At 46.4% G+C, this 20,346-nt stretch overlaps 1 protein-coding gene across 3 annotated transcripts in view; it reads right to left on the reverse strand.

Moving 5' to 3' along the window:
- Positions 1-20,346, reverse strand: part of PIAS2 (protein inhibitor of activated STAT 2) — a 92,693-nt gene that overhangs the window by 33,656 nt on the left and 38,691 nt on the right. For all 3 annotated transcript variants that reach the window (XM_077463054.1, XM_077463053.1, XM_077463052.1), the window contains exon 8: positions 15,736-15,809. In XM_077463054.1, coding sequence (XP_077319180.1) covers positions 15,736-15,809 — 74 coding nt within the window. The remainder of the gene's footprint in view (positions 1-15,735; positions 15,810-20,346) is intronic.

Genomic DNA, 20,346 nt, shown 5'->3' on the forward strand with positions numbered 1-20,346 from the left:
CAACTCGGGGACGGCAGCAACCAGCAGGGACCCGTAAATCTGAGACATGGGTTTCTCCAGGTCTTTTACCCAAAGGATGGATTCAAGCTCAGAGTATTCTAGAACGACCGGTTGACCTAAAAATTGACATCGATATGCATGTGCTATTTGAAGATATCGAAAATGGGCCCATGCTGGCACATTAAATTTAGTACGTAGTATATGAAAGGGAGTAAGTTTCCCGTTAGCGAAAACATGTACGAGAGTCAGTATTTTACACTTGGCCCAGGCCTGCGGGTCCGGGATGGTACTGAACTGCGGAAGGTGAAGATTCAGCCACAGGGGGGTGTGAGGAGACCAGAAGTTCGGCAGGGGTGCCCTCAGTGCCTCTCCCACCCTCCACGGCCTTATAGTGGTGCGCATAGAAGGGGTGAGGCAGTGAGGAGTATTTAACCCCCTGAATATCAACCTCTTCAAGGCCTCCAGAGACCCCACTATAGCTGCCTCCAGGACCGTTGCAGCATTGGTCAGGTCCGGCCGCAACCACCAGTGGGCGGTTATGAGCTGAGTGGCTAAGAAATATTTGTGACAATCAGGAAGAGCCAACCCCCCATTACCCACAGGCCTGGTGAGAGTGGTGTATCTGAATCTAGGGGACTTGGGTCCCCAGATGAAGGAGAGGAAAAGTTGTTTCAGAGAGTTAAAGAAGGTTTTAGTGTGGGGAGTTCCTAAAATGTACGCAAGTTTGGGGAGGATCTTCATTTTTAGAAGGTAGATGCGGCCAATGAGGGAGAGGGGAAGATTGCCCCACGCCTTTAATTTGGACTTGATCCCTATCAGAACAGGTTCAAGATTGAGCCGGACAAAGTCCCTGTTCTCTCTTGAAATAATAATACCCAAATAGGTAAACCTATCCACCCACTGAAGCGTGGTAGAGGATGGAGAGGTCCTGGCCCCCTCGTCCACCGGGAAGAGCTGAGACTTATGCCAATTCATCTTCAACCCAGTGAAGACAGAGAAGGCATCCATAATCCAAGTGCGCCCCGCAGAGAGTCACCAGGATCATTCAAAAAGAGCAGAAGATCATCCGCATAGAGAGCCACTCTCTCCTCCAGCCAGCCCACCCGAAGACCACGGACCTCAGCCGAAACTCCTGAGAGCTTCGGCAATAGGTTCCATGGCTAGGGCAAACAAGGCCAGGGAGAGAGGGCATCCCTGCCTGGTGCCCCTCCGCAGGGGGAACGAAGGAGACAGGGAGCCATTCAGTTTAAAGCGGGAGTCCACCGGGACTCCGCGTTTTTTTTTTTTTTTTTTTTTTAAAGCCAGCAGCTACAAATACTGCAGCTGCTGACTTTTAAATAGTGACACTTACCTGTCCAACGCGCCCGCGATGTCGGCACCCGAAGCCGATCGCTCGCTCGGCTGCCGGGTCCCGCCGCCATCTTGGGTATGGGAATCAGGAAATGGAGCCTTTCGGCTTCATTTCCCGGTTCCCTACTGCGCATGCGCGAGCCGCGCGGCGCAATCCGGACGGTCCCCGCTGCCTCTGGGAGCTGTGTGTTTCCCAGCAGGCAGCGGGGCACTTGCTGAAGGGGGCGGGCGCTGTGGAACGTACGCCCCGTTCCGCAGAGAGCTAGCCCGGAAGTGGGTGCAGTTACCTGGATTATCCAGGTAACTGCACCCCCCTCCCCCCTGAAAGGTGCCGATTGTGGCGCCGGAGGGGGGGGGATTCCGATGAGCGGAGGTCCATTTTAGGGTGGACCTCCGCTTTAATGCATGCCAGGGGACCGGTGTACAGTGTGCGTATCCAGGCAACAAACCGCAGTGGGAAACCCATTCTTCTAAGCACCTCCCACAGATGCACCCATTCCACTGTATCAAATGCCTTTTCCATATCAAGGGAGGCAATAGTACTAGTGCCTTGATTATCATGGGGGGCATGAATGTTGGAAAACAGTCTACGGATATTGATGTCAGTGGACCTACCTGGCATAAAGCCAGTTTGATCAGAATCAGAGATTTGATTACTTTATTGAGTCTAGTGGCCAGTATTTTGGTCAATATTTTTAAATCACAATTAAGGAGTGCTATTGGCCTGTAAGAGGCGCACTGCTTGGGGTCCTTATTAGGCTTTGGAATGAGAACAATATGGGCCTCTCTCATAGAGGGCAGCAGGGAGCCCTGTTGAAGACATGCTCGATACATCTGAGCCAACCTGGGGGCAAGCAGTTCTACGTGGGCTCTATAATACTCTATGGGTAGTCCATCCAGCCCCGGGGTCTTCCCTGCCAGTGCCAGCATATCTAACAATGAGGTCATTGGTGTGGGGTCAAAGCTTTCAGGGAGTGAGGAGACATACAGAGAGGTATAAAACCTGGTGAATGCAGACAAAATATCCTCCGGAGAGGTAACCAGTGTCCCTTCCTCCGTGAGTATTTCAGGTATAACTGCTACAGGCCTGTCCTGCTGCGCCAGCATAGCTAGTAGTTTGCTATTCTTATCTCCATATTCAAAGTATTTGCTGTCTGCTGTCTTGTAGACCCAGCCTGGTGGTGTCTGAGACATGGAGATGCAGTTCTCGCCTGAGTGACGAAAGGTGCTCGAAATTGGGGACCGTCGCCGAGGCAGAGTATTGATTTAGAGCCTCCTCAACTCTGTGCTGCAAATCAGATACTTTGTCCCCAAGTTCTGCTCTAACAGCCGCCACGGCAGAGATATACTGTCCCCTACCGTAGGCTTTGGAAGCATCCTACATCATCTCCAGGGAGGCTGACCCCGCATTGCGCACCCAGTAGTCCTGCAAGGAGGGAGAAACTCTGTTGTGAACTGTTACGTTATTGATCCAATGGGGCTGTAGCCTCCAAAGGGCTTTACTCCTCGTCTTGGTGGTCCTAATAATTAATTTAAGGGAGTGGTGATCCGATAAACCTGAGGGAAGGTAGCTAGCCTCCTGGACATTAGCCAGGAGGAGGTCATTGGCAAACGCCAGATCAATGCGGGAGGACGTTTTAAACGTGGATGAAAAACAGGAGTATGTTCTATCCTGGGGGTGAAGCCATCTCCACACCTCCTGGAATTCTGTTGCCAGGGCCCACGTACCAAGATCAGGATTGAAAGTCGATTGTGGGGAGGGCCTATCTAGGTCACGGGACAATGTGGCGTTGAAATCTCCCATAAACAGGACATACGCCGGGCAATGCGGAGCCAACCTCTCATAATGTGTACAGAACCTGCACCTGGCTCGGAGGAGGCAGATACACGTTAACTATGACATATTTCTTATTATAGATGCTCAACACCACCATAACAAATTTCCCCTGGGGATCCAAGTGAACCTCATGGATCATACATGGCACTCGCTTACTGATCAATATCGACACCCCTCGAGAGTACGAGGAGTAGGTTGCATGCAGCGCCCTTTGCATCCAGGGTTTTTTCAGAGCCAGAACCTTACTACCAGTTAAGTGTGTTTCCTGCAGCAGGACTATGTGAGGATTATGTAGTTTTAAATATTGGAATAATAGTGAACTCTTGTATTTGGAGTGGAGTCCCCTGACGTTCCATGATATAATAGTCAGCGACTCGTTATCAGAGGGGGCCATCATGAAACGTCAGGGGGGGAGCAAAAGCAGGATGATCCTAGACAACCAGTAGGTGTAGCCAAACCCAAATTCAGTACACATACTCTTCAGCATTCGAACAGCACAGAATCTAAACTTAGCTTTAAAACAAAAAAACCTCTCCCCACAGAACATATAAAATCCTACCCAAACATCACAACATCATAAGAACCAAGGTCAATGACCAAAACATTAGGCCATCGACCCATACAAACCGATGCAGGGTTTCTTCCCATAACTTTAGAACCTTCAGATCACTGAGACCCCCGGATGGTGGGCCACAGTCCTTCCCAGTAGAGTCCGTACCAATTTCGGAAGGAGGAGTCCAGTCGTGGAGGGGAAAACGGGGGGGGGGGGGGGGAGTAAACAAAAAATGGGGTAACTTAGTGGCCTCCAGTGGAGCTCCTTAGGCAGGAGTAATCGCAGTCTCTCCCGCGGTGCAAGACAAATAAACAATCCGCAAGGGCAAAGCTGGACACAATGGGGAGAAAGGGCCCGGGAACAGAGAACAAATGTTGCTAGGATTCTACTCGGGTCGATTCTTTGAAGAAGAAGAGGGAGACTTAGCTACCTCCTGTCGATCACGTTCAGCCACTCCAAACCCCCGACAGCACATGATCAGCGGGCATCCAGCCACGCCGCCGCAGCCTCCGGGGTGTCAAAAAAGCGGGTGTTATCACCATCAGTAATTCGTAACCTGCTTGGATACAGAAGACCAAAACAAATTCCTCTTTCTCTGAGCCGGCGTCTCACATCAGTAAAGGACTCGCCGTCCTTGCTGCACTTCCTGAGAGAAGTCTGGAAAAAGTTTGGTGTTCTCATACTTGATTTCAGGCATGGTACGAGCCGCCGCCAGGATGCGGTCCCTGTCACGGTAATTTAACAGCCGTAGCAGGAAGGGGCGCGGAGTGGTGGGACCCTGTGGGCTCTCTCCACCACAAAGGTGGGCGGCAACACCCCCAGGTTGAACAGGGTGGACAAGAGTCCTTCAGCAAACTCAGCGGGTCTAGGGCCCTCAGCCCTTTCAGGAAGTCCAAGTAAGCGGATATTGTTTCGCCTGAGGTGATTTTCAGTATCTATTGCACGTTCTTGTAGCGCTTTCACCTGAATCTGCAAGGCCTTCACTTCCCTGGGAGTCTGAGCGGACCGTATCCTCCACCACAGAGAGCCTATCCTCCACCTCAGCGTCACGCGAGCGGAACTTATCCATGTCCTGGCGGATGAGACCAACATCTACACTCAAGAAGTCGATCTTGGCTGTCAGAGTTTCTTTACAGGATGTTATGGCTGCTAGGATCTCCGCTCCTGTGGGAGCCCCCACCTTCCCGGAGTCCGTGGCCTCCCGTGCGCCGGACACCATCGCAGCCGAGGATCGCCTTGTAGATGAGGCAGCAGCCGGCACGAGGAGTCCTTGAGCCGGAGATTTGGAGCAGCGGGTCTTAGGGTGGCCCATTCGAGGTTCACCTCGCAGTGAGGGAGGATCTTGGGAGGATGCTGCGGGTGGAAAACCTGCTTCTTGGCAACAGGAAGCAATAGCAGTGTTGGTGCCCAGGGACCGAGCCAAATAGCTGTACTGGAAGGGGCGGCAGGCGCCCGGGTTCTCCTTGCAGGCCAGAGGATATGAGTGGGATGAGCTACCCGCTCAAGGTCCGGGCCTCCAGCAGGGCACAGACACCACAGGGGAAGACACAGAGGGCAGAGCAGTACTTGTGCTGCTGGGCACACAGGGAAGGGGGAGGGCAAAGCGTTCGCCTCCGGGGCACAGCGGCAGTCTCTGGGAGGGCAACACTGCAATGCCACAGCACTGCACTTAAGGGCCAAGGGTGAGGATGAAGGATGAGCCCAGGAGAGCAGGCCGCAAGATAACGCCTATAAAGGGATCCCCCACTCCGTTCCCCAGCCCCCTCCCTGACCAACCTTCGTCCAGGAACCTCCAGCGGGCGTAAAGGGAGCCGATGTCTTGCCTCCCACGGACAGCGGAGCCCAAGGCCACGGATGATGGGTGCAGGGTAGGCCTCAAGATGGTCGTGGGGTCCGAGGCGTAGAACAGTCCCACTGAGTGCAATCAAACTGCAGGGCTCCACAAATAGCAGCTGGGGAGGGTGCAGCAGACCTCCGATGGCTCCGGGGGACGAACAGGAGACCCCCCCCCAGGTGTTCGCAGCAGGAGGATGGCGGCTGATTGTGAGGCCGCAAGATGGCGGTGGGCCGCAGGCTCTCAGGAGCGGCTTCGGGGGATCCTCTTAGCGCATCCAACCCCATCACCGTCCTACGCTGTCCCAGGGACAGCCTCCGTAGATGCGCCGCGGTGTACTGCTTCTTCACCCACAGATCGCGGCACCGGAGCCCAGGGGCGCTGGAGGCGAGGTAGGCCGTAAGATGGCGGCGGGTCCACGGAGCAGGAGACCGAGCACAGCCCTGGAATTCCGCGATCGGTCGGCCGAGCAGCACAATATGCACCAGGGCCGCTGCGGATGATATCAGGCTTCAGGTAGGGATGATTTGGAGACCCCTCCGGCAATCTAAGGCTCAGGATGGTTGCGGATGCAATCAGGATTGCGGAGCTCCACTGCAACACGTCTTGCTCCTGTTACATCTGGACACGCCCTGGTTTTGGAGACTTTTGCGGTACAATTATTTTGCATGGAAATTTGGTGTCTTATATTGTAGTCCTGTAATTCTTAGGAATAACTCTCTTAAATATGTTCAAACCAGAGTCTAGCAGACATCCCGGGTATGATAAAGTTTATAATATAATAAAGAATAATAAAAAATATTCAATAATGTAATCAAATCCTAAAACACTGAAAAGGGGACACTTTTTGGTTGCTATGGACAATCTCCAAATTCCAGGCAGAAAAAAAAAACAGTATTTATAATATAAAAGTGCATGCAGGGCACTGCACAGACCGCTAGGGACAAAGGGGGTGTGTAATTTTGTAATACAGTACTGTAATCTGTAAGATTACAGTGCTGTGTTTGTTTTGTGTACTTTTACTTTTTTGAATTTGCCGCCGTTCTCCGCTCCCGTGCGCCGTAACGCTGCAGGGAACGGAGCTCGGCAGCATTCGGCACTGTGAATCGAGCGGAGGACAGCTTGATCACACAGCGCGGAGGACATCGCTGGATCCAGGGGACAAGGTAAGTAACTCTCACTGTGTCCTCCCTGCGATGCGATCCCGAGTCTGGCTCGGGGTTACCGCTCCTATCAGTAAAATCCGAACCCGAGCCAGACTGGGGATTACCGCTAGGGGGGTTAAAAAACCTCCAGCCCAGCAGGGAAGCTTTATTAGGAGTTCTGAATTGTTGCTTTAGGCCCTACTACCTCCTACAGGAGTATCGGACACTGGAAAAACACATATGTGTGGCTGAATGTCAATATATACATAATTTGTATTAGGAACTACCTTAGACAAGAAAAAGCCCTTGGCCCTCAACAACAACTTGCACTATGCAAAACCAAAAAGTGTTCAGACGCTTTCCTTGGAGAGGTGATGGCTACAAGTAAAATCACTTTGTGTAGAAGAGAAGAAGAAAAACGGGGGGCGTAGAGAGGAATCTTTCCAGCGAGTTTCACCAGAGGTTTCTAAAGCAGAGAGAATCAGAATGTCAGAGTTAAAGAGGGATTCCACCAAAAAAAAAAAAATATTAAAAGCCAGCAGCTATAAATACTACAGCTGCTGACTTTTAATAAATGGACACTCACCTGTCCCGGGTTCCAGCGATGCCGGCAGCCGAGGCCGATCGATCGGCCCTCGGCTGCTGCCGCCACCATTCTAGGTGAGGGAATCAGGAAGTGAAGCGAATCGGCTTCACTTCCCGGTTCACTACTGCGCATGCGCGAGTAGCGCAGCGCAATAGGAATTCTCCGCGCTGTCACTGGGACCCGTGTGTGTCCCAGCAGACAGCGCGGCAGGACAGGAAATGGCGTAGACTCCCACGGGAGTCTATGCCCGGAAGTGGGTGTAAATACCTGTCTTTGACAGGTATCTCCACCCCCCTCCCCTCCTGAAAGGTGCCAATTGTGACACCGGAGGGGGGGAGGGATCCGATCAGCGGGGGTTCCACTTTAGGGTGGAACCCCGCTTTAATGGCATATAGACAAAAGGAGCTGCAAAAAAAAAAAAAAAAAGTCTTTAATAAAGAGGAAGTAAACCCTAATGGGTTTACTTCTTCTTGGTCTCCCTGCAAAGGTAAAGCATAATGGGCTACTAGTCACTTACCTGACACAGGAGCCAGCGATGTCACCGCTGTGCCCTGTAGTATGGAGCGTCCATCTTCTTCCAGGTATCGCTGCTCCGGCCACTCACAGCGCTGGAGCAGCAATGACGTCACTCCCGCAAATGCGCACGGGAGCTGCCACTAACGGCATATCGCCGTTAGCAGCGGCATGCTGCTAACGGCGATAGTCCGCCTGCGCGCCTCTGTCTAGGGCTCATGCACCGCAGACAGCAGTGCCCATCTTTTAGTAAATATCTCCTAAACCGTGTAGGTTTAGGAGATATTTCTTGGACCTACAGGTAAGCCTTAATCTAGACTTACCTGTAGGTCAAAGTGGTTTGTAAGGGTTTACAACCACTTTAATGAGTGAGAGACCAGCAGTCTGAAAGAAGAATGGAAAGGACAGACCTTTGACACTTTCCAAAAGTCAAACACTAGTCCAAAGCCAACTGAAGGAAGGCGAGAAGAATTCCCATGGAGAAGTTGCTGTATCGGAACCCCCCACACCCCCCGAGAGACTTGCACAAATGGATGTCATTCTTCCAGGTCCAAGCCTGATGGAAGTAGACTTCCTAGGTTTAAACGTGTAAGTTCACCTTTACAGAATATCTGTAAAGCGGCTTGGTAAATTTGCAACAGCAGGGGATTGCAGCAATCTGGTAAAGCAGGACTGTGTGGGATGGGGAAGGGGGTCCAGTGTAAGGTCACCTTACAGATTTTCTGTAAAGGTGAACTTACCCTTTAAGCATAGTGGGGGATCACAGACTCAGAGGAAAGTCGCTCTCTTAGAATCTGGACTTTCCAAAGCCAAGCTGATAACACAAGCAACCATGAAGCAGAATGGCAAACTGGCTCTTGACCTGGCATTGTTCTTGAAGCATCTGCCATAAGTCTTACCAAATTACCATACAACATTCACCTGGGCCAGTCCAGAAAATTACCAGATTGCCCTCCATCTCAATACTTCAGAGCATTCCAGTAGGACATTTCTGGGGAGGTGAGGCAAAGAGCAGAGTGTACTTATCCCATGGAGCCACCAGAGGAATGCACTACTTCTGCCAGGGGATCCCTGTACCTGCATATAAAACTGTACAATTTGGATGTGGACCTCCTGGCCTCCAAGTTCTACAACAGAGTGCCCCCATCTGGGCCAGATCCTAGAACAGCTCTGGGTGTAGAGACTATATTCACAGGTCCAGGCGCTGCCAGCTGAGGAAATTTGCCTGTTAAATCATCCATATCGGCACAATTGTACACGGCTGACAAGGCTGAAATATGAAGTTCTGCATGGGACATCAGGACTCCTCTACAACCTGACAACCTGGTATCTGATATCACCAAAGTCAGCCAATACAGAAACAGCAGTGACTTGTCTTTAGGGAAAAGACGGTTTCATTGTCCATGTTTAAGGTGTCCGTTTATGAAGCAGTGATCAGCGGTGATCCAGAGGCTCGCCGCTGATCACAGTCCATAAACAGTTTATGAAGCAGAGATAATCGGGGGGAGAAGTGTTTGAACATGTTCTCCCACCGATGATCTCCGCACACTGAGAATCCTCATTGGCTGACACAGTAACGGGCAGTTTATGAAGCTGCGATTCACTGGTGATCTGAGTCACCAGCTCAGAGGTGGAGAATCGGGGAGCGAAGAGAGAATCTGGGGGGGATCTGAGGGGGAAAAGGAAGATTTTTAACTTCCTTATACCTCGTGCAGACCCCCCCCCAAAACTGTAACCATGTACCACTGTCGTGTGTGTGTGTGTGTGTGTGTGTGTGTGTGTGTGTGTGTGTGTGTGTGTGTGTGTATGTATATATATATATATATATATATATATATATATATATATATATATATATATATATATATACATACATACATACATACATACACACACACACACACACACATATATTATATAGTATGCGTGTATATAAAAATGTAGGGGGGACTCGTTATTAACATTAACCACGCCATCTGTCAATGTAATCAGCAGTGAATTTATCACTACTTAATAAACTGACATCTGTTTCAGTGCATTTCTGGTGCTGTAATCTTGTAAAGTCTCACGAGATTCCAGTATCAGGGACCGTCCACTGTTGGAAGAGTTTGTAGATCGCTTCTCTCCTCCAAAGGTGAAGCAATCTACTCTGCTTCATGAACAGGCACACAGAGGAAAAAGATCTCCTCTGTGAATGCCGGAGAATGAAGCAGTGAATAGATTTCACCGCTTCATAAACGAAAACCTAAGTGAAACTGGGTGAAGGGAACTTCCTCGAAGGAGGCCAACATCAGTTCCAATACTCATGCAGAAGTGGAGAGTACAGAAGCTTCTGGACTTAAGAGTTCTAACCAGAAACTGAAGTTCTGGGCCTGAGAGGTGCCCAGAACCTGACCCAAGTGATGAGTCGGTTCCAGCAACCAGGTCCTAAAAAGGAAAGTCTCTTAGGAGCTTTAAACAACCCAAGACTAGAAACAATACTAGTCTGAACCTCTAATTGCCGTAATGCATGCTGCATTATTAAGCTGAAATGGTCTCCTATAATTTAAGAGCAATAGATGAAGACTGCAACTCCTCAGGGGTAAGTAAGTTCATCAGTCAATGATTCAAGCAATTCCTATAAAATATTTTATATATATATATATATATATATATATATATATATATATATATATATATATATATATATATATATATATATATATATATACATACATATATACATATACATACATATACACACACACAGTGGTGTGAAAAAGTGTTTGCCCCCTTCCTCATTTCCTGTTCCTTTGCATGTTTGTCACACTTAAGTGTTTCGGAACATCAAACCAATTTAAACAATAGTCAAGGACAACACAAGTAAACACAAAATGCAATTTGTAAATGAAGGTGTTTATTATTAAAAGGTGAAAAAAAATCCAAACCATCATGGCCCTGTGTGAAAAAGTGATTGCCCCCTAAACCTAATAACTGGTTGGGCCACCCTTAGCAGCAACAACTGCAACCAAGCGTTTGCGATAACGTGCAATGAGGCTTTTACAGCGTCCTGGAGGAATTTTGGCCCACTCATCTTTGCAGAATTGTCCTAATTCAGTTACATTAGAGGGTTTTCGAGCATGAACGGCCTTTTTAAGGTCATACCACAACATCTCAATAGGATTCAGGTCAGGACTTTGGCTAGGCCACTCCAAAGTCTTCATTTTGTTTTTCTTCAGCCATTCGGTGGTGGACTTGCTGGTGTGTTTAGGATCATTGTCCTGCTGCAGAACCCAAGTTCGTTTCAGCTTGAGTACACGAACAGATGGTCGGACATTCTCCTTCAGGATCTCTTGGTAGACAGCAGAATTCATAGTTCCTTTTATCACGGCAAGTCTTCCAGGTCCTGAAGCAGCAAAACAGCCACAGACCATCACACTACCACCACCATATTTTACTGTTGGTATAATGTTCTTTTTATGAAATGCAGTGTTCCTTCTACGCCAGATATACTTGGACACACACCTTCCAAAGAGTTCCACTTTTGTCTCATCGGTCCACAGAATGTTGTCCCAAAAGTCTTGGGGATCATCAAGATGTGTTGTGGAGAAATTGAGACGAGCTTTGATGTTCTTTTTGCTCAGCAGTGGTTTTCTCCTTGGAACTCTGCCATGCAGGCCATTTTTGCCCAGTCTTTTCCTGATGGTGGAGGCATGAACGCTGACCTTAACTGAGGCAAGTGAGGCCTGCAGTTCCTTGGACGTTGTTGTGGGGTCTTTTGTGACCTCTTGGATGAGTCGTCACTGCGCTCTTGGGGTAATTTTGGGTGGCCGGCCACTCCTGGGAAGGTTCACCACTGTTCCATGTCTTCGCCATTTGTGGATAATGGCTCTCACTGTGGTTCGCTGGATTCCCAAAGCTTTGGAAATGGCTTTATAACCCTTTCCAGACTGATAGATCTCAATTACTTTCTTTCTCAATTGTTCCTGAATTTCTTTGGGTCTCGGCATGATGTGTAGCTTTTAAGGATCTTCTGGTGGACCTTACTGTGTCAAGCAGCTCCTATTTAGGTGATGCCTTGATTGTGAACAGGTGTGGCAATAATCAGGCCTGGGTGTGGCTAGAGAGATTGAACTCAGGTGTGGACAACCACAGTTATAGTATGTTTTAACAAGGGGGGCAATCACTTTTTCACACAGGGCCATGATGGTTTGGATTTTTTTTCACCTTTAATAATAAACACCTTCATTTACAAATTGCATTTTGTGTTTACTTGTGTTGTCCTTGACTATTGTTTAAATTGGTTTGATGTTCCGAAACACTTAAGTGTGACAAACATGCAAAGGAACAGGAAATGAGGAAGGGGGCAAACACTTTTTCACACCACTGTGTATATATATATATATATATATATATATATATATATATATATATATATATATATATACACACACATACATACATACATACATACACACACACATTTTTTTTATTAATATAAATAAGTTACCTACAGTAACCAAATTCCCAGTTTTCTCTCTCCTAGAGGCAAATTCTGCCTTTTGGCGCCAATTTTTTTTGCTCCAGTTTTTGAAAATAGGCACCACATTTGAATTAAAATGTACATTTATTAAACATATTAATGAGACCACTTTTTTTTTTTTTTTTTTTTTAAGTACAGTTGAGAAAAGTACTGACAATTATAACCAGCCAGTCACTAGAAAATCACTGTTATAGAATGAAAGTTTTGGACATGGTCGGTTTTATATACAGTGCATATAAAAAGTCTACACACCCCTGGTTAAATGTCAGGTTTCTGTGATGTCAAAGGAAAAAAAAAAAAAAAAAAAAAAAGGAGGCAAAGAAATCATTTCAGAACTTTTTTCCACCTTTAAATGTGACCTATAAAATGTACAACTCAGTTGAACAACAAACTGAAATCTTTTAGGTGGAAGGAAGTAAAAATGAAATATGGTTGCATAAGTGTGCACAACCTTAAACGAATACTTTGTTGAAGCACCTTTTTATTTTATTACAGCACTCAGTCTTTTTAGTTATGAGTCCATCAGCATGGCACATCTTCTCTTGGCAATATTTGCCCGCTCTTTGCAAAAACACTCCAAATCTGTCAGATTGCGAGGGCATCTCCTGTGCACAGCCATCCACAGTTCACCCCACAGATTTTCAATCAGATTCAGGTCTGGGTTCTGGCTGGGCCATTCCAAAACTTTCATTTCCTTCTGGTGAAGCCATTCCTTTGTTGATTGGATGTATGCGTTGGGTCATTGTCACTTTGAAAGATGAAATTCCTCTTCATGTTAATCTTTCTAGCAGAAGCCTGAAGGTTTTGTGCCAATATTGACTGGTATTTTGAATGGTTCATAATTCCCTCTACTTTAACTAAGGCCCCTGTTCAAGCTGAAGTAAAACAGCCTCAAAGCATGATGCTGCCACCACCATGCTTCACGGTGGGTATGGTGTTCTTTTGGCGATATGTTTGGCACAAAAAAAACAAACACTGCACATCTTTTGGAATTATGGCCAACCCATCCCCCCCCCCCCCTTCCCACATATGAGCATAAAGATCAATGAATTTTCCCTAGGAATCCACTTACGGACTGCCGCACGCAGATATACGTCCTAACTTTGAACAAGAATATCATTGTTATGGCAGCAGCTAGGAATCATCTTCTTCGGTTGGCGGTCTGCTGTCGGATAAAAGTGGTCTCTGCGGCGGATCTTAACGGCGGCGGGACAGGGGTCCGGTACCCTCCCCCGGAGCTGTCAGCAGGAGACGAGTGAGGGGGAAGATGGCCCCTCCACCCGTCTCCATACCATTGCAGGGCGGAAGCAACGTTAAAACATCACTTCCGCCCATAGCTCTTAAATGGCTTCCCCCCCCCCCCCCATTAAAATTCCATTTCAGTGTAAATATGAGATCTGAAGTCTTTTTGACCTCAGATCTCATATTTAAAGGAGGTCTTGTCATGCTTTTTTTTTCTACTATGGGATGTATACATTCCATGTAATAGGAATAAAAGCCCGAGACCTCCTCTGTAACTCAAAACATGCAACCTGTAGAATTTGTTAAACGTCGCCTATGGAGATTTTTAAGGGTAAAAGTTTGTCACCGTTCCATGAGCGGGCGCAATTTGAAGTGTGACATGTTGGGTATCAATTTACTCAGCATAACATTTTCTTTCACAATATAAAAAAATAAAAATAGGCTAACTTTACTTGCTTCTAAGACCGCTGCGCAAATACGGTGTGACAGAAAGTATTGCAACGACCGCCATTTTATTCTCTAGGGTGTTAGAGAAAAAAAATGTATGTTTTGGGGGTTCTAAGTAATTTTCTAGCAAAAAAATAAATAAATAACGTTTTTAAACTTGTAACACAACAAATCTCAAAAAGAAGCTTGGTCCTTAAGTGGTTAAATTATGTCCAAAAAAGCAGATGGTTCAACATTGGTACCATGTCCAAGAGGCCTATAGGAATCATAGTTAAATATGAACTTGATTATGCTCTCCACAGTGCAACAATCAAAACATTGTATTGAATTTTTGTCCGGCACCTACTTTAACAACCACTTTAGTCCCAGCACCATTTTAAAGCGATGCCAACACCTACTTTTAAAAACACAGTCCCAGCTGCTCTACCGACCGGAAGCGTGCTTACATTTGTAAAGCAGACTGTTGATGTTCATTTGGAAGCGATACCAGTGGCTCGGAAGCTGCAATCATTTCCACAAGCAGAGGAATGTATTGGAGTGAGTGACAGTGCCCATCAAAAGTGCAGCCTACCCCACCCAGCAAGGTATAGTCCTTTATCAACACTAACCTGCCAATGTTGCCACCCCTTTATACAGTCAAAATACCAACTATTGGAGTGGGCTTCCCCCAACCATTGTAGTGGGCCACCCTGGTATATGGGAGCATGTATCCTCCCCATGTGACAGTGTTCTGGCTTGAATGGCCTATGACTTCCATAGGGGCAGTACAGTGACCTCATCCACCAGGGTAAGCTCAGGCACCAATGGCCACCGCAACTGCAGCAGAGAGTTGGCAAAGGGCTGTGGAGTGGTAAGTAAACCTTGCTGGTGAGCTATCAGGAAGCACGATCACATTACCCTGAATGAGGTGCAATCTCTGTGGGCTGGACATCAAATGCAAGCTTCCCAATGAACACAACTAAAGCCAGTACACACTTCAGTTTTTTGTGCAATCTAGCAGGTTGCAGAAAAAAAAAAAAAAAAAAAAAAAAAAAAAAAAAAACTGACAGCTTTGGCCGGAACTGCTGTACTAACCATGCAACGTTAGTTCATCGATTATCCCCCACTGAGCTGTTGTATTCTGACAGGGGGACAGCCACCCCGCCAGAACACTCCGATCAGCGCTCTCCACCATTGGCTGAGAGTGCTGATTGGGAGTCTGTCGGCTGCTGGTTTTCCAGCATGCACGTCCAACAGACGCTGGCCGAGCGGCCAGCTTCTGTTAAACAGACCTACATACACATGGGCCAAATGTTAGGATATTTTGCTTTTTTTTGGACCGGCCGTCATCTCCTGACATTCGGCCTGCGTGTATGGGGCTTTATGCAGGCAACAATTGTGGGATTACTCCTTTGCTTTAGATTTTGTCCAAAATAATGACAAAAAAAACAAAAAACACAGAACTAATGAAGGAACACACACCAATAAGACTGCCTGAATTTACAGACTGGTTCAACTATATTTCCACTTACTGAGTATAGTTAATAAGCCAGATGCAATCTTAAGCTGTAGTCTTTGTTAAAACAGATGATAAAATTAATTTCCTTTTTCAGTGCATTAGAAATACAAACCAAAAACAAGAGACTTAACTGTACAAAAAGAAACATTTTCTACACATCGATCATAAAAAGAAAAGATAAATGTACTTACTACAAAGCCGTACTTACAGGGCACATCAATGAGACACGCAGGCTGGTGGTGGCAATCTCACTGTCCGGATCTGCAGTCAGCTTCTCCTTTACTGAGGAACACAAAAGCAAGAATTCCAAATCAGGATTGCAAAGCAAATGTGGTTCACAACATACTGTGCACACATCCTGCCACCTGAGAGCTCAGACGCACAACTTCCATTTAATGTGTGAGCACCAAAACAAACCATCTTAGAGAGCAACCTCTAACAAGAAATAGAAAACCCTGCAATTGTTTCCAATCAGAAAGCCCTCACACTTTATTTGGAAAGGGACTTTCATGTTGAACTTTTCTATGCGATGCGATCTTCTAGTCACTGTCAAGTTGAAGCCATGCTTCCTTTAGTGATTATTTATCCTAATTTTCCTCAGTATCAATATTCATTGATATATATATATATATATATATATATATATATATATATATATATATATACACACACACACACATACATATATACATATACACACACATATATATATATATATATATATATATATATATATATATATATATATATACACACACATATACATATACACACACACATATATATATACATATATACACACACACACACACACACACACACACACTGAATGGAAAACACCCTTTCTGGGTGAGCCCAATTGACTTACATCATTAAATCCCAGGCGCCAGGTCGCCTTGGTGACTAGGACTAGGAATTGCATCCTGGTGGCTGGGCTTTTGTTAGCCCATTTACTAGATTCAAAGCAAAGTCAAGTCAAGTCCTGACTTACATCACTTCCTGCAAATGAGGGTGCTCTGGAAAAGATTTTGGATTTTTTGGCAGCTGCCAAAGCCCAAACCCAGTGAACTTTGAAGAAGAGGAATCCAAAGTGGTAAGTAAGCGCTGTGGTCTGTGGTGTCCGAGATCAACCTAGACCCCCAAGATTCCCCCAATGAGGGCACATCTACAGAAGACCCCCCCCACCCACTACATCTACAGAAGATCTCCCCCACACCCACTGTCAGAATTTAAAAACCGTGCAGCCGTACGGGGAGCCACCCACATGACCACGTCAGTCACTCAGTTTTGTGAATGAACTACATCTACCATTGGCCACCACAGCTGATGGCTTGTAGTTCTCAATGAACTGCGGGGGTGAGCACTCTCTTAGCTCATTCATTCTTCCTGCCATTCAGTAACTGCCTTCCCACATCAAAGGTACAGGCAGAGAGCTTACGGTGTTGTCTGAAGGGTCTAGGCATTGCACTTGTGAATGCCTTACAGGCTGCAGTGTATAAAGGTAAATGCACATTTACCTGCAAGAAAATGTGCATTTATAAAAAAAAAAAAAAAAGTGCCTTTATCGCCTCTCCTCGCACGCCTCGAGTGCGAGGTGAGGAGAGAAGAAGATCAGCAGCATCTCCTTGCAGGGGAGACCTGTACAGGTAATCAGGGCACTGATTATCAGGGCAGCCCCAGCAGTGCTGCCTTTCAGTGCCAGAAAAAAAAAAAGACTTATTTACAAAATTTACTGTAACTAAGAAAACCTTTTTTTGTTTTTAATTTTAATTTTTTTTTACCAAAAAATTGAAAACCCAAAAAGGTGATTAACCACTTGCTTACTGGGCACTTAAACCCCCCTCAGTCCCAGACCAATTTTCAGCTTTCAGCGCTGATGCACTTTGAATGACAATTGCGCGGTCATACAACACTGTACCCAAATGAGATTTTTATAATTTTTTTTCCCACAAATAGAGCTTTCTTTTGGTGGTATTTAATTACAGTTGAGAGTTTTATTTTTTGCTAAACAAAAAAAGATGCAAAAAATAAAAATAAAATCATGTTTAATAGTTTGTTATAAAATTTTGAAAACAGGTAATTTTTCTCCTTCATTGAAGTGCGCTGATGAGGCGGCACTGATAGGCTGCACTGGTGGGCACTGATAGGCTGCACTGGTGGGCACTGATAGGCATAGTTAAGGCGGCACTAATAGGCACAGATAAGGCGGCACTGATGGGCAAAGATAAGATGGCACGGATGGGTGGCACTAAGGGGCACTGATAGGTACCACTGATAGATGGGACTGATGGGCACTGATAGGTGGCACTGCTGGGCACTGGTAGATGACACTGATGGGCACGGATATGTGGCACTGGGGTGCAGCACCTTTGTTGAGGCAGATTATGGGCACTGCTGGGTGGCACTGCTGGGTGGCACTGTGGGCACTGCTGGGTGGCACTGACGGGGGGCACTTATTTTTTTATCATCTTTATTGATGAGGGGGCAGGTGGGCACTGGCAGGGCTGGCCATGATCGGGACAGCGCGAGGAGGAATAATAGCCGATTACCGGCTCTATTATATCACATGATCAGCTGTCATTGGCTGACAGCTGATCACGTGATAAGGGGTCGGGATCGACCCCTTGCTCTGATCGGTGATCAGGCGAGTCTCATAGACTCGCCGATCACAGAGCGCGCCGCGCGCGCCCCTCAGGGGGCGCGCAGGCCGCTCGTGCACGGGACTACGTCAATAGACGTAGTCCCGGAAAAGGAGATCCGCGCTGTAGCCGTCATTCGGCTATAGCGCGGGTCCCAAGTAGTTAAATATCACCAAAAGGAAATCTCTATTTGTGGGAAGAAAATTAAAAAACCATGCGTTTGTCAAAGTGCGAGAGCGCTGAAAATTGGCCTGGGCAGGAAGGGGGTGAAAGTACCCTGTATTGAAGCGGTTAAGGATTTTCCTCTGATGCCTAAAGCCTCCCACCAAAATGGGGGAGGGGGAAGATTGCCCAGGGCAATACCGGTTTACCAGTCCTTTGACTTTTGATTACCTTTGGGCATAGCTTCCACAGTTCAGTTACCCTAAAACAAGTCCTCACTAACCTCTGTAGCTGTGTGCACTATGGACTAAATGATCCTCCAAGTTAACAGCAGCAAGAACTCTTTGGGTAACTATACAGATTCTCCTCTCAGCAGTAAGCAGACAGCCTGCAAGCTTTGGAATCTCCAATATAAAAACACAGAGCAGATGCAAAGAAAGGAGTGAGCAAGGAGTGAGCAGAGGGCAGAATACCTTACTTATATGGATTTACCACTTCCCTTGTGAACTTTAATAAATTGTTCTTCTGTGTCAGCAGCTACAGGAGGTCAGGGAGGGCTTGTTGTAAAGTTCGCTGCTTGCCAAGTATGTTCACTTTCCTAGCCTGGCCACAATTTCCATTAAAGCTTGCTGAACCCAAAAGGTAATTTGTTTGTGTGATTTTCAGCAACGGTTATCTTTTACCTGTGCAATTTTTCATTGAGTTCATGTGCTCAGCGAAGACTGGGTACGTAACATTTTACATATTCATTCTTAAATAATAACTATGAAAGTGTACCTATGAATGATAAAGATAATTGTCTCACTTTGTCCAAGTTTGAAAATAATTTTACCTTAATCAGTTGTGTGTATAATGAGCTGCAAAACACACTGCAAGGTGAGGTTGGTGTACAACAATACAGGTAGTGAGTTGGGAGAACTGAGAACAGGTCACTGATTTTAGGAGACAGAAAGCAGAAAATTGCCAGCCTAATCCCTATAAGTAGAAGGGGGGGGGGGGGGGGGGGGTTGTCGATCGATAGTTTTTTTCACAACAGATAGCGACTTTTCGGCTGCCTTTCAGGCCGATAGTCTATATCAGTGCCAATATTCTGTAGATTTAAACTTTTTATTTTAACACTGTGCTTTTAAAAAAAAAAAAAAAATAAATAAATAAATAAAAAGTATTGCTGTCACAAGGGATGTAAACATCCCTTGTGACAGTAATAGACAGCGACATGTACTCTTTATGGAGGGATCTGGGGGTCTACAAGACCCCAAATCCCCTCCACTGCACTTGAAAGTATTCGAAATGTCAAGATCAGCATTTTTGAATACTTTCTATTTTTATTTTTAAACTGGCGCCTTTAGGATGTCCCCTCCTGATGCTTGTAATAACAGCCGAGCGCTGCTGAGCTGCATTGGTAATTACAAGAAAGCTGACCGTCCGCTCTAAAGAACAGTACTGGTTGAGGCCTGCAGCTGCAGGCATCCGCCCGGTACAACCCCTTGAAGCAATATCAGTAACAATCGGTAAGTTTGTGACCGATAGTCCCTTTTTTTTTGAAGTATCAGCCGCACCAATAATCGGTCGACCCCTATAAGCAAGTATACTGTGCATGCAATGCAGAACATGCAGCCAGTAGAGTCTAATGCTAGTTACCTTACAGAAACCTCTAGAGCAGAGGTGTCAAACTCAATTGCATCATGGGCTGCATCAACAGTATGGTTTCCCTCAAAAAGCTGGTTGTATCTGGGGTGCTCTACGTATAGAGTGCAGGGTTTAGGAGCAGGTTATGTACTGAGTGCAGAGTTCAGGGGTGTACTGTGTACAGGGTGCAGGGCTTAGGGGTGCGTTATGCACAGTGTGCAACCCCAACTATCGCGGTGGTCACTCTGAGGCAGATCTTCTAAACTATTGATATCTCAATCACGGCGGTGGACTTTTCATCAAAGGTGGTGTTAAGAGTCAGCCTAGCATCTTACAAGGCTGCTATTTTTACAAGTGACAGTGGAGAGTGAGAACTGGAGGTAGCAGAA

The sequence above is a fragment of the Lithobates pipiens genome, unplaced genomic scaffold, assembly GCF_037356315.1.
Source record: "Lithobates pipiens isolate NorthernLeopardFrog02 unplaced genomic scaffold, aLitPip1_a1.2 Scaffold_3, whole genome shotgun sequence".
Taxonomy (NCBI): domain Eukaryota; kingdom Metazoa; phylum Chordata; class Amphibia; order Anura; family Ranidae; genus Lithobates; species Lithobates pipiens.